Raw genomic sequence first — 15,026 nt, 5'->3', positions numbered from 1 at the left:
CTTTCTCAGATTTGTGTGTGATATCTCATTAAGTACAGTTTAGTTTATTAACCGGACACCGGGTACAATTTTAAGTTAGGCCTTGTAATATTATTGCGTAAATACTTCTCATTGAACATTAAATAAATTTCTTGAACTTTCAAATCACTAAAATGGTACATGCAGAGTAACAAAAAAATAAACACAATCAAGATCTAACATTAACATTTATACTTCACTTCCATATTTAGTTTAGATTGCTAAACTCCTTTCAAACATAAATAACCAATTCTAAGATGTTTCCATTTCTTAGCTCATATCAAACAATTTCGTACAACACAGAAGAATGTTATAATAGATAGGAACTTAAATAAATTTCTCCATCCTAACTCCTTACAGCCTTTCCTCACGGACACTTCCAGGTTTTTATTGATTCCGAATCCTCAAAAAAAGACACATATAATGGTAAATCTGCTACTTTTATTATATCGTAAACTGATTGCAATTTTACAGCCATATAAATTTTCTTTATTATTAAAGGTACTCAAGATGTTGTGAAGTCCGAAGTTGCCCGCGGGCCATTTAAGTACCTTTATAAAATAAAATGTTTAATTAGTTTAATTTAAGACTTCTCGAATGTGCGTAGCATTAAGTACGAGATATAGTTGTCCTCATAGCTCTTTTCTGTTCTTTTGAACCAGAGCCTCATAAACCGTTACCCCAAACCCTTTGAAAATATCGTAATTTTTCATAGATATATTGATATATTTTCATCAAGCTTATAATTGATTTCTTACATAAACTTTATAATATACTCTTCAACTGATAAACGAACACTATGTCCAACATTGATAATGATTATTATGATTTTATGTCTATATCTACAAATTATACGACTAACATATTTGTATATGTACTCGTTTATGTAGGAGTGGCCTTAGTTAATAAGTCTCTTGTTACCCCGTTGGCCACTCTATTTGACTAATAATAGACAATAATTTTTAATTCAAAATACTTAGTAGAGTAGGCTTTAATAAGAAGGTACACGTCAATCATATTAGCGAATACGTAGGTAGGTTGTTTTGTGTGAATTAGTGACCGATGAAATAGAGATAATTTGTTAAGAACTAATAATGACCCCTACGTTATGCTCAGTAGCAAAAGCAAGGAATAATTTTTTCCACTTCTAAGTTTTTGATGGTTTGCTTTTTTGGGAAGTTAAAATGAAATCAAGAATAGTCTTGTTGCATCAAATTTATTCCTTACTTTTTTGGCACAACAATGTATACTTGTGCACTTAACATTAGGAGGAAACATAAGTTTGAAGCTTATTTGTTGTCTTGCTTATTGGTCGTCTTTAAGGGCAATTGTGAGGGGGTTGCTAGCTGGTCATCGTCGAACATTGGATTTTTCACTTCTAGAGGACCCTCAATCTATAATAAAACGTAGGTGTAGAGAATTCTGATTTAGTGAAATATATAATAAAATAAAATATACCGGGTGTTTTAGAATTGCACGGCACTATTTGAGGCACGTATTTTTCAGTACAAAATAAAGAAAAAAGTTCATATAAATATATGTTCAATCTCAATCGGTAGCGGAGTTACAGGGCGTTAAAAGTTAAGAAAAAATTACGTTTTTATTTTATTATGCTTGATCTACTAGTTCATGCTACTTGATACAATAGTAGATTCCCTCCAAGTACTATACAAGATAGTGTATTTTCTATAAAATCCCTTAGAAAAATTCCTTCAGCCCCCACTGGGGAATTTCAATATTTTTCTTAAGTTCTTTAACCTATTACCTAATTTTTATCTCTCTTTATTTTTAGTTGAAATCTCTTCATTTTCCTTATAAATTCAATAAAACCTAAGGACTCCAGGGTTTTCGTTTTTTTTTTCAGAATTCTATGATTCTTTGACTTTTTTTCACCATTTTTCAAAAATAAAACGAATTTCATAGTAGGACTTTTAACGTTTCATGTTAGACAAGTTACATATTCGTGTGACCGAATTATTTATATGAATTTACTTGACGTTAACTATCGAAAGTACATTTGAAACGATACGGTACGATTACAATCAAAAATAGCATAAATAATAAATATACATTTTCTATTAATCGGTAACTCTCATTGAAGGAACATAAGCTCCTGACTTAGATTTTCCCTGTCTTAGGACTAAAATGCAGAATGAAGAGTTACTTACAGAAGCCAGCCCAGGACATTCATAAACTGTATAATTTCCTTCCTCATCCTCTTCTTCCTCGCTCTCCGACTGGGAACCATGTCCTTGGGTGTTTCTGAAACATACTTGAAAGTTAATTACCTCAAACCACTTACCTTCATATCTGATTTTATTGTTATGTTAGAAAAATTATCATCGAGTCAAACTCGATAATGGAACACAACAGTTAATATCCGCAAAGCAGGTGTATTGTGACAATATCAGATTGCCCCAATCTGTGCAAGAAAGTGATTCCTTCAAGTATATTGTATAAAGGGAAAAGATCAGCTCAAATTTGGATTTCAACCAGACGTGATACGGACTTTATTGATCTTTGTTTGGGACATTCAGAACTCTTGGTCAGACTTGAACTAAATTTTCTTTTATCCGAGACTTAAGAAAGTCCAGTCCTTATATGTATATGAGTAAGAGATGTTTGATTTTGGAGTGCTTGATTTAGATTAGAAAATTCTATTTTTCTAAAATCAAGCAAAAAACACAATTTTTTACTTCCAAAAGAGAGCGCAAAATTGTGGTTTTGTGAGGAATTTTTCCTGTTAAAAAAATGATATTTCTAATGAAACTGAAGCCATGAACATAGTAAGTTTGAGTTTACAACCCAAAAGTTTATATAAAAGGGCACGAAAGAACTTTTTATTTTCGCGTGTGGGAACGAACACTTTACAGATTGAGATATAAAAAAATCTCTAACATTATTGTAAGCTACTCCAATACGTTTCCTAAGAATGTGGCAATTATGTTTGTCCATTACCACTTTATAACTATTCAGCTTGTTGTCTGAAATTGAATTGGGATCATAAAGTATCATATGAAATAATGAGAGATTTGTGAGATATACTCTCGTTATTCCCAGCAGTTATTTAAGTCGCACAAGTTGCCATGACAACCCGTTCGCTCATTCTATCGCATACTGCGTTGATTGATTGCGCAGCCGCCAACGAGCTAAACGTCAGACGTCGCCAAACATCAAATATTAATTACGTTTTAGTAGACATTATCGTTGGTAATGGATAGTGGCCCTGGATAAAGTATTATAATTGCCTTTTTTTGGCTATTGTTTTCTCAGTAAACTCTTATATAAAAAAATCATATAATTAACATACTATGTATTTAATATAAAAATTTACCAATAAATCCAATTTTTAGCTCTCACTTGCAAACAAAAGATCAAACATTTTTAATCGCTCCATTAAACTTCTCTCTAAAAGAGATATAGAAAATACCCTATTCGGTTATCTGTAGTTACCGAGATTTTTTTTTTTTTACATTACATTAACTTTCATTAACTAATAAAATTTTCTACATTAACATTAATGTTAATGTAGGAAAAAGTGTTAATGTCTACCCGATAGATCTCCATAAAAAAATATAATAAAAGTAGATGCTTTCCAACCTCTTCAAATTTTGTCCCCTGACATTGTCCAATTTGCTCTGAGGCCTCAAATTAAGGAAACATGGGAAGACAAGCTCTTACCTGCCCATGGCAATAATTTGTTGCTTTTGATGCTGATAGTGGTACATTTGAGCAGACTGCGCAAGTTTTCTGTCGCCGGCCTCGTTTCTTTCCTTCTTCTCGTAGTCCTTATTTGGACCCACTATACCATACGAAGGATAATCGGTGTCTTCTGCATTTTTCATGTGCTTTTGCAAGCTGAAATAAAATTAGCTTGTAATTTAAGACAATAAAAAGTACTTTATAAAACAGTAAACGTCAAGGGTTAGAGCAATTAAGAAAAGGGACAGGGGACAGACTACGGTTTAAAAATGGACATAAATTCGTCGCAAATCGCGATAACGATAAAAACGTCAAGGAGAAAAGGGTTTTCTTTGCTAATTCGTGTCAGGTAAATCAACACATTCATGTTACAAATATTTTTCATAACTTTTGTGATTATGACATTCACCGTTTGGTTTTTGACAAAGTGGCTGTCGTATCCACCAAAATTATGTATCATTTTTGAAGCAAATATTCTATAATTATATTGACTATTATATCCATTTTAGCTTTTTCATGTTTTTATATTAATGATAAATATGACAAGTTTAAGTTGTTAAATGATATATTCAAAAACTGCGGGAAGTTTTGTCTATAGCAAGTTTTTGAAAACTGAAAATCGAAACTAATAGAAGTTAAGGCTGCGTTCAATTTTATAGGAAAACTTCTGAATTGTGTTTAATACAAATGACCACAGTAGCCATTTTGGATTACAAAATACTGAAAAAAATTTCCGGCACTTCCGGTCATACCGGAAATGAATGTTTGCGGAAAGTTCTTACTTTCACCTCTAGAACTTCCTTAAAAATCTTAACTTTTTTTAAATGATCTTCTAAGACTTTGCTTGCTGTTCGGTAGCAAACTGCCGCCTCGCTTGTAACATATTCATTACTATTCTAATAATGTAACATGTTGTTACAGTACGCAGTAGCAAGATCAAAGTAGCATTTATTATCATAACGTGAAACGAGAACCGTTTTGTATATAAATAGATTGCTGTCCCAGTAGAGGCCTACTGAGCGAGCGTATATAACTATTTATTAACTTGCACGGATTGTAATTCATTAGAAAAGTTGGCATCTAAAAAATATTTATGTACGAGGTAAAACTGTACTGGTTAAACCATAAGTGAATCACCCGGTTTAAAAATGAAATAATTTTTAAGGTGCGCTTGTTACGCCACTGCTATCAGCCGAAGTCGCCGATAATGTTGATTAAATTAATCGCTGTAGTGCGTTTAAAATTACGACCAGTTTTCAGAGCTCGATAGGAAGGAGTATTGCACAATCTCTGGTATTGTGTTTGCAAGGTGTTATCGCTGTAAGTACGTCACTGTTTCCTACGAAATTGGAAACTTTCTCTACCGTAGACATTTTAAGTTTCTGTGTAATGGCTTTTAGTCCTAACGGTAAGCTTATATAATTACATTAAGTTATCTTAATCTGTAATGTTTACTTTCGTCAAAACGTGTTGCGCAGACGAACGTCGACTTTAAGTCTAAGATTAGCAGCAGGCCAATGCGCTTATCTCTGTTAAACTGGAAGCAGCTACATGTTCTATGTAGTACAGCCATTAGTAATTACAGATAAATAGTAAACAGCACTCCATTTTAACAGTAATCTTGACATTTTTTATTAGTTCGATAATTGGCTATTTACCTGATTACCAGGGGCGTGCATATGATTTTGGGACATAGAAGCTGGGTGATCATTTATTTTTGACCAGTTGATTTGCAACACTCGATGTTTTTAATGGAGTTTCATGCAATCTAGATTTGAAACGCATTAACGGTTTTTTTCACGCGACGCAAATTCGGTTAACAAACTTATCCTTGTACTAAATTAGGGGTGTATTTAAAACACGAGATATTGGAAAATTACTGTGGAGATACATACCATAGGAGGACTAATTGAAGCAAAGCAAGTGACTTGCTCGATTCACCCAGACACATGTACAAGGTGTTTCCTGTAAAATTCAATCCATCCCCCTCCCCCTTAACTTCTTCTATAAGAATTTACTTTTGACTCTTAAAAAATGTGTGATATTCAATTCTTCTATTGTTACTGGCGATTTGTTTTCGAGGGAAATATACTAGGTGGGAAAGAAGTTGCTTTTTTTTAATGGAACGCCTTGTATTTTTTGCATTTTTGTGCAGTGTTGCATTAAAAAAGCAACTCACATCCGATATATTTCGGTTGGAAACATATCGTTAATGACAACACACTGTATGTTATTTATGTAATAAACCTCTAACACAAAGCAATGGGAGTTTGCTTAATTGAGAATTATGAAAAACATTCATATGAACATGGCTATAAAAATAGTTCAATTTTGAGTTACGGGATGTTAAAGTTTCACATTTTCGAATATTTTTTCTCTATAGTTTCTGCAGATTTTGCGATATTTCGCTGAAATTTTGAATGTACGTTAACTCTCATGGTCCCCACATTTCGACATCTCAAATGTATTTTGGTCGAACATGGAATCTAAAATCGATTGAGTTCACTATCGGTGCTGTAAAAGAAAAGAGATTAATAGGACAAACGACCACCGAATCATCCTTTCGATTTTCACAATCAGTTGATGAGTATAATTTCATAAATTCTGTTAACATATATTCAAAATTTAGGTAAACATCTCAGCAGCTGTAAGAGCTATGAAGAGAAAATACTTGAAATTTTTGAAAATAAAAACGTAAAACTGGAACACCCTGAAACTTGAATTCTGAGCATTTTCGCACATGTTCATACGAACCCTTTTTTCATATCAGAGTGGGGAATCTACCGTATGTTTTCGTTACTTTAAATCTGAACCATCCTGTATAATTATTTAATACGTCGAATCAGTATTTTTGGGTTTTCTTGTATAATTAGTTGATTTGTTCTCCTTGTCGAGAGATATTTTCCTATTTTCAATTGATACGGAACTCGGTAAAAAAAACAATTTATTCTTTCAAATGCTTTTATTGTCATTTTCGAACATTCACAGAATAGTATTTTTAGAATTTAAGATCGGGATAATAATTGATACCAGAACATGGGTGAGCTAAGGGCAATTGCACCAGTAAGATGTATTTATGTCACATATCCAATCTGTAAATGTTTTATCAAAATATACGCAAGTGCAAATAGTTATTAATATTCCTCATTTATAGGGAAAGAGTTAAGATATCTCAAACTTACAGTTAAGAGGAACTATCAGTTAAAGTGTTTATCAATTGCGGAGGTATTGCCGATAGGTGTTCCCACTATAACTATTGGTTAAACTTTAACTTCAGTTTCAAAAAGATTTTATCTGCTGATTAATTGTTAATTGACAGAGTTGTACTGGACATTAACGAACTGGTCTTATGTCAGTTCGATTATATCGGGCATTACACTTACTACCAATTCGAACGGTTGGTTTAATAGGTAATTAGTGCATTGGCCCTTGACGCCACCCATCTTTCTGATGCTACTACTACAATACAAATGTGAGTATATTGTTAATAAATAGAAAACCCAGGAATGCAATACAATATAACATGTATTTACATTTAATTTAATATAATAATACAATACTTAGACTATGCACCACTCACACCGATATGAAGTTCAAGACACGTTGATATGATTATTTTTGTATATTATTCTGGGGATATTCGCGGGTTATTTTTATTCGCCGATGCATCCATCAAGTCCGTTCCGTCGCCTTCCGCTTACAAATCTGAAACCAAAAAACGACATGATGGAAACTGATCGATGGATGCATCCATTAAATAAAAATAATGTTAATTTCACTGCTAAATTGCTACTACAAGGCCAAAAGATTCATGAACAGTAGGATCATAAAATATTGTCAGAGAAAAAATATTTGACTTGACCCAATTCAACATGAACTAACATGCTGAGTTCATGTTTTCATAGGCTGTATCGGATATGACGCTCTAGTCGCTCTAGAAGTTCTAGATTATATCTTTTTATCAAATTACATCAGGATTATAAAAGACTCCGAATTGAATGGGGCTTAACCTTGGGAAAGTTTGGGAGCTCTTTTGAAGCTTTGACGGTTGTTGAAGCTGTAAACCACTCGTTCGGGTTTAATAACATCATTTTTTCGCCACTAGCTTTAAAGGATTCTATTATCGATTGTGATGAATCATAGAGAAATACGTTTTTTTATCCTGTTTTTAAATCCACTAAAAACAGGTTAACGTGAAATAATTCATTATTTACCTAGCCAACTAAATAATATTAGCTATATACAGGGTATTTGGTAACTCGATACATTCCTTTAAGGGAGTGATAGAGCATGAGGTAAGGACTAAATTTAACCCAACTTAACTTAGTACCAAAGTCAATAATGATAAAGATACAGGGTGTCAAAGTTGAAAAAATAAATCATACGTATTTTCTTTAATATCTTGCGATTTGATTGATTGTGGAATGAAAGAGATAGTTTATGCTTAAGAAATGCAGACAAGAGAGCAATTAATATGGTGTATTGAAAAAGCTACCGTAGCTCTTAAACAAACATTTTCGGTCAGAGTAACTCATGCAGAAATTAGAAAACGGGCAGGTGCGTGTATTAGAAAAAGGATCACTTTCATCAAGACCTTAAATAATTAGAATAAAGTAAGTATTACTTTCACAGAAAATAGACAACGGTCCTTTTAAGGACTATAATATTAATGGACATAAAGAAATTCAATAAATGCTGAAATTATTTTTACATCATTAGCTTTAGATGCGTTTTTCTCGGAAACCGTTGCTTCTAGCAACTTCAATAAAGTATACCTTTTTTTCTCATTCCCAAAAAAAATCCGGATACACAATTTTACAAAATTAGCTGGAAGAAATCGCAAGATATTAAAGAAAATATGACTTATTTTTTCAAATTTGACACTCTGTATCTTTGTTATTATCGACTTTGGTACTAAGGTAAGTTGGGTTAAATTTAGTCCTTACCTCATGCTCTATCACTCCCTTAAAGGAATGTATCGAGTTAGTAAACATCGTGTATAATATACATATACAAATTGGAAATTTTGGATGCAACAGTCCATATAACTAAGATGTCGATCATATGTGGTGAAAATCCTCGGACACGTCGATTTTTATTTTTTTTTGCGGTTTTTTTTGTACGGTACTTGATTTTTGGACTACTTTGTATGCATGAATTTACCCATTATTATTTTACTTGCGGTTGCCATAGAAATGAATGTCAAATGAAACTTATCGGATTTAATTTATGCTCAATTTTGGCAAATTTACCTCAATTTTATCAAATTTAGTAAGTACATTAGCAGTTGCACCAAAAACCCAAAATTTCCTTACTCTGTGGTCAAACTAGTTGGCCAAGACTGCCTTTCTCCTAAAATTAAAATACCTCCCTAATACCTTAGTCACGTATTAAAATAAATTTATGTCCATTATTCAGTATCAAGATTGAAGAAAATTAGTGTGGATGAACATACATGAGGAAAAAGTCCGTAAGAGAGAAAGCGTTCAAGTGGAAATGATTGGGCAACTCGTCTCCGGACGGGCTGTCTAACGTCCTCTTTTCATTTCTATTTGAACGCTCATATCTTTTGCCGACTTTCCAATACTTTTTTTCCATTGTTGAACATCACAGAAGGTACCTAAGACGATGCTGCCGTGAAGCTAGTAAGCTGAGTTGATGCCTGTTTGTGGTTCTCTCCTTTTCCCTGCCATCTGTTGCAGGCTACGCCCGCATGGGTGTATGTCTTCGGATAAGCACAGCATGCCCAAAGACATACACTTTCTACGCACACACTTTGTATCCACACACTTTATACGCACACATGCCTGGTGAAGCCAATAAGTAGAAACATTTCCTACATACAATAGTATATTCTACATTAGAAGCAAAAATGACATTCTTCATGAAATTTGCAGGTTTCGGCGACGCGAAAAGCTGCAATCGATGCTATAACGATCCTTTTTCGATCACTTATGGTATGGTTATGTTAAAATTGGGGAAAAAATCTAATTTTTTTGGCCTAATGACCTTCTGACCACTTTGGCATATCTACTAATCTCTATCTTTTTTAAGATTAAGGGTTGTTAGAAACGTCGACTAAATAGACTATATTGTTGATAACTTTTGGAATTTCATCCACATACGTATGTGAGCAGAATGTTTTTGAATATGGTGATCCTACCTCGAAAATATTTCATGCGTTTTTTTTCTCATAAGGTCTTTTGCTAAAATAAATCCAAAATTACATTTGAAAGTAACTTTCTGTAATATGCGGTCCAGCACAACTAATAGAATTGAATTGATGGAAAGTATTTATGTTAAATGTCAAACTTTGGCAGTATCAAGTTTGACATAGACTCGCAGACTATAGAATTTAAATAAAGCGAAATTGCTAGCTAAATGATGAATTCAACTTTTTGCTTTTAAATGAGAGTTCAAAAAGGCTACTTTCCATGTTAGCCGTCTAAAAACGCATTATATTATATACCTGCTTTACTCTAATAGAATAATAATTTCAGCTACTTTATTGTACTAGGACCATAATGACTCAGTTTGTGGTCTTTTATAATCCAATTGGGCAGAAAAAATGTAATACTTCATTTTTAGATATCCTAAATAAGCATCAGTTATCGGAGTATTTCCTTTAAGTTAAATGCTTGCCAAATTAGATTATTGAACAAATCAAAAGTAATAGAACATTTCTTTTTAAATAAAAAAATCAATTTATATCAAGCCATTTATTTTAAGCATTTTCCTACTTAAGGAAGATTCATATTATCGGTCAGGTAATGGTCACGATTAGGCCAAATTACACGAGTAGATATTACTCAATATGAAAATTTGACATTCTAAAATCAATACAATGAACTGCTTGATGCAAGTTGAAGGTCCATTTCAATTAATGCTACATTTAGTTGATAAGATATATAAACAAAACTGTAACAAGAAAATAAACTTTCTACATTAGCGAACATATTATCTTGAGCCATGTCAGACATTCGGCTCATGTCGAAAAATAAGCCAATAATCGCTTCTACTTCGTTGAATGTTTCATATCCGGGGTTTATTAATAAAAGAACTGCAACAACTAATTCTCTCTCAAACCAATTAACCATATAAAATGTTCTTTTGTATCTGGAGGATTTTCGATCGAACATGAAATGTTTTATGATTTATGGACAATTTAAGTATACGTAACAACATGACTTATTAAATGATATCGAAATTTTTATGCCATCTTAAGGGTATTTTATATGAAAGAATAATTATTATATTAAGAAATACAGGTGCGTAGATTGAACTTACTATGACAATATTCGGATAGTTAACAGAACAATGCCATATTACATGGGAATCTTTATGAAAGTATTCAAATACAAATTGAAACCTCATTTTGTTTTCAGAACACCAACACTTGCGATACAATCCTCTTAAAGACGAATGGGTCCTGGTCTCACCACATCGGTCCTTAAGACCATGGAGTGGTCAAACGGAAAACTTAGCAGTGGAGAAAATTCCACGCTTTGATCCTAACAATCCTCTATGCCCAGGGGTGACCAGATCGTCGGGCATAATTACCCCCCAATATGAAACAACTTACGTGTTTACTAACGACTTTCCTGCTTTGCTGGAAGAAGGGCCGGAAGCTGAAGAATCCGATGACCCCTTGTTTCAAATCAAAAGTGCTAAGGGTACTTGTCGCGTGATGTGTTATCACCCCTATTCTGATGTTTACTTAACTAGGTAAGAAATAATATTCTCAGCAGTAATATGTGAAGTACTTATAAAATTACCGAAAATCATGCTGGAAAGTTTGTTGAGTAGAAACACTGAACACCATTTGTATTGTGTATTAATCAAAAGTGCCTGACCTGAACTAGGGAGCACTTTCTAGGAAAAAAGGCTTTTTTTAGGCCAACAAAACTGAATGCGATATTTCTTAAAATTTTAGTCAAGAAATAAAGGGTGTCCCGTAAATCTTCGACAATACTTCGCCTGATGAAAGGCCCATCCTTGAGAAGTCAGAAAATGAAAAAATAGCATTAATGAAAATATCATAGATGTCGAGATATTTACACTTTTTTCAAAATCGACAAAAACTAACATAACTTGATATTTCGTATTATCACACCCTGTATATTATAAAAAATATTTTCTAAATAAAAATATAGAGGGTGTTCCAAAATTGAATCTTTTTTTCTGAAAAACATAAATTTCTTATTCAATTCAAGTCTTGATCTGTGAGGCCATATGCCTGAAACTGTCCTTACAACATTTAAGCATAGTAAAATATTACATTGTTCCCATTGGTCACCACCCCAAGGCAGTTCGATAAACCAGAATTATCTGAAGAACTTAAAAACTATCCAGAGAAGCTCAATAGACCAGGACTAAGTCAGTGTCCAGTCTATACATGCATGCCAATACTCATTTTTGCGTACCTTTGATAATACTGCTTCAAATTCAATTCAGGTAAAACATTAAATTTGAATCATGTAATGATAAAATATAATTATTAACAATTTTTCCAATTAGCCCAGATAGAATCGCGCAATCAATCAAAAATCATTACAAATGTGGACCATTCGCTTTTACGAAATTAAAAAAATACTTTATGCCAACATTGATTGACTAAACCGTAAAAAAACATTTAATTTCCAATTACATAGAATTCAAATATGTGTGCGTTCGTAGAAAATAAAACGAAACTGGGGCAGATTCGGATTTATGCTATAATACTACATTTGCAGATGTATTGCTAGATACATCTGTAAACATAACACTGCACCTTCAAACACCTGGTCACATTATCAATAATGCTATAGGAGGTGCAATAGAATTACTTAAGCTAAAAGTAGAGCTAGGGAACATGGAAACATAAAGGGAATTTGCTTGAATCTAACGTTATACATTACTTTAGTTCTGGTCCTGCTCGAAGAGATACAAGAACATTTCAGTTCCTGAATTTGTTCTATATGTAGTTATGTGCTATATAGTAGTGTTGCATAGTTAATGCCTCGAAACATAATTTTCAACGATTTTAATTGTATTTAATTATAAACACATAATAAGAATCTTCTAATTAATATCAAAATAAATATTTTTGAGGTTATGATGAAACAAATGAAAGAAACGCTTGGGAAAAAGCCTGTCACTCTCTGATCCGCAGGACCTAGTAAGGCGAGACAAAGATAGAGATCTGATTTGATAAATTCGGCTCCAAGCATACTCTCATGTTACAAATATTGACGTCCTTATCTGACTTTCGTCTCGATGTTCGCGTTCTCTATCTTACCTGCGGTGACTGACTGACCTACATACCTTCAGGCTATCTCTTTATTAAATAGAACATCCCCTTTAACTGGCGCTAAAACACTTGACAGTGGAATGTCTGAAATCTAGGTCAGTAGGTGAAGTTCTCGGAAGTGTTATTGTTTTTTTTAGAGGGACGCGACCATTTAAATATTAAAGAGACTTTTAAAACACTTTCGAATTAATTTTACAGACATTTAACATACACAGTTCGTTATTATTTCGGCCTCGGTTTCTGGTGCCTCTGTATAAATATCAATATAAAATGTTTAGTACTGTATATTCATTTATATTGATTTACTACATGATTTAATAATATTTTTGTTTATACGAGGTGTTCAGTTTTCGCCGGGAAGCATATGATTATACTTTTTTAAATAGCATCCTACAGCTTTTTTAGTACTGTTCGATAAAGCCTTACTGGCCGATAAAACTTCTGACTTTCATCTATGAATTCACAAAGCAAATTTTGAAATTTCAAAAAACGCCAGTATTATGACCATTTCTTTCTGATGCTGCATTTTAAAAGAAATTATTCTAATATGGCAACGCCGCAATCAATAAAAAAAATGTAACGTATATTTCATCTAAATTCAAGCTTTATCGATCGGCGTAAAAAAACATGGGTTGCTATTTGAAAAAGTATAACTTTATGCTTCCCAGTGAAAACTGAACACCTCGTATAAACAAAAAAAATATTAAATTATACAGCTTTTCAATACAAATGAGTACAGTACTAAACATTTTATATTGATATTTATATAAAGGCATCAGAAACAGAGGCCGGAGTAATGGCGTACCCTGTATATTTGATATCTGTGATGTCTATATCATGTCCAAATATACATATGTTACCATGCTCCAGTGTGCGGCGTGGAGAGGGTCAAATGAAGAATGTAAATTATAAAAATAAAATTTCCATTTTTTTCTCAAAACTACTTCATTTGGCTGAACCCTTTATTTAAATGAACATTTTGATTATTTTCATCCAAAAGAGTATCCCCTTAAACTGTGTCGCATATTTGCGTAACACCATGTATAATCTATAATTTTAAAATATGCAATTTTCTAATGAGGCAAGAGATATCAAAAGATGTTGGGACACCCTCATATCTGTATCAGTCTTTGTTTATGACGTGATTTTTAGCTTGTCTACCGAAGAAGTAGTGGACATAATAGACGAGTGGGTTCGGCAAACTGAAGAAATGGGTAAAAAATACTTGTGGGTACAATTATTTGAGAACCGTGGACAAATGATGGGCTGCTCTAATCCTCACCCACATTGCCAAATTTGGTCATCAAGCTTCATGCCCAATGAGCCAAGAATTAAGGACCAAAATCTTAGAAAATACTACGAGAAACATGGGAAGCCGCTGCTACAAGATTACGTTGAACGAGAGCTTAAAAAACAAGAACGCATAGTAACAGATAACGAAGAATGGCTGGTAGTGGTGCCTTATTGGGCGGTCTGGCCCTTTGAAACTATGGTCCTACCTAAAAGACAAATCCAAAGATTCACAGACACCGACAAGGAGCAAAAAGTAGCTTTAGCCAAAATCTTGCAAGTCTTGGTAGCGAAATACGATAATCTTTTCAAATGCAATTTCCCTTATTCCATGGGATGGCATGGGGCGCCTACTGGGCCTGTTTTAACGGAGTATCATCCGCACTGGACATTCCATGGACTCTATTATCCTCCATTGCTTAGGTCGGCCACTGTGAGGAAATTCATAGTTGGTTATGAGTTATTGGCTCAAGCACAGCGAGATTTGACACCAGAAAAGGCTGCTGCCTTATTGAGGGAACAGGATGACAAACGATTCGAGTGACTCTTATTTTATATTTCTATGTCCTTTTTAATGTTATAAATAAACTGGAATTAAACTTTTAATGTCTTTCGCTTTCCGGCGATATTTAGGCCCAACTTATCGAGAGGACATCGTCTATTGCGAAAAAGGTCCACTATTTTCTAAAAGACATTGATTTTCAGTAATTTTGGCTTAAACTCACAA

At 33.3% G+C, this 15,026-nt stretch overlaps 2 protein-coding genes across 3 annotated transcripts in view; one reads left to right on the top strand and one right to left on the bottom strand.

Annotated features, from left to right (window-relative positions):
* Positions 1 to 439: 439 nt before the first annotated feature.
* LOC136414245 (protein cab-1) overlaps positions 440 to 15,026 on the bottom strand; it is a 57,887-nt gene continuing 43,300 nt past the window's right edge. The window contains exons 8-10 of one of the 2 annotated variants that reach the window (XM_066398147.1): positions 3,700 to 3,876; positions 2,187 to 2,280; positions 440 to 1,412 (exon numbers count right to left, since the gene is read on the bottom strand). In XM_066398147.1, coding sequence (XP_066254244.1) covers positions 1,308 to 1,412; positions 2,187 to 2,280; positions 3,700 to 3,876 — 376 coding nt within the window. In that variant the 3' untranslated portion in view covers positions 440 to 1,307. Of the gene's footprint in view, positions 1,413 to 2,186; positions 2,281 to 3,699; positions 3,877 to 6,663; positions 7,426 to 15,026 lie in introns of those variants that run through there. The other variant, XM_066398148.1, reaches the window with a different exon arrangement.
* Positions 4,961 to 14,905, top strand: Galt (Galactose-1-phosphate uridylyltransferase). Its single transcript, XM_066398159.1, has 3 exons — positions 4,961 to 5,128; positions 11,106 to 11,445; positions 14,162 to 14,905. Exons 1-3 carry the CDS (start codon positions 5,110 to 5,112, stop codon positions 14,841 to 14,843), a joined length of 1,041 nt encoding a protein of 346 aa, XP_066254256.1. The 5' UTR covers positions 4,961 to 5,109; the 3' UTR covers positions 14,844 to 14,905.

This window comes from Euwallacea similis, chromosome 17 (assembly GCF_039881205.1).
Source record: "Euwallacea similis isolate ESF13 chromosome 17, ESF131.1, whole genome shotgun sequence".
In the NCBI taxonomy this organism is placed as follows: domain Eukaryota; kingdom Metazoa; phylum Arthropoda; class Insecta; order Coleoptera; family Curculionidae; genus Euwallacea; species Euwallacea similis.
The sequence above is the reverse complement of the archived record's forward strand: the minus strand, read 5'-3'. Positions and strand labels throughout refer to the sequence as shown.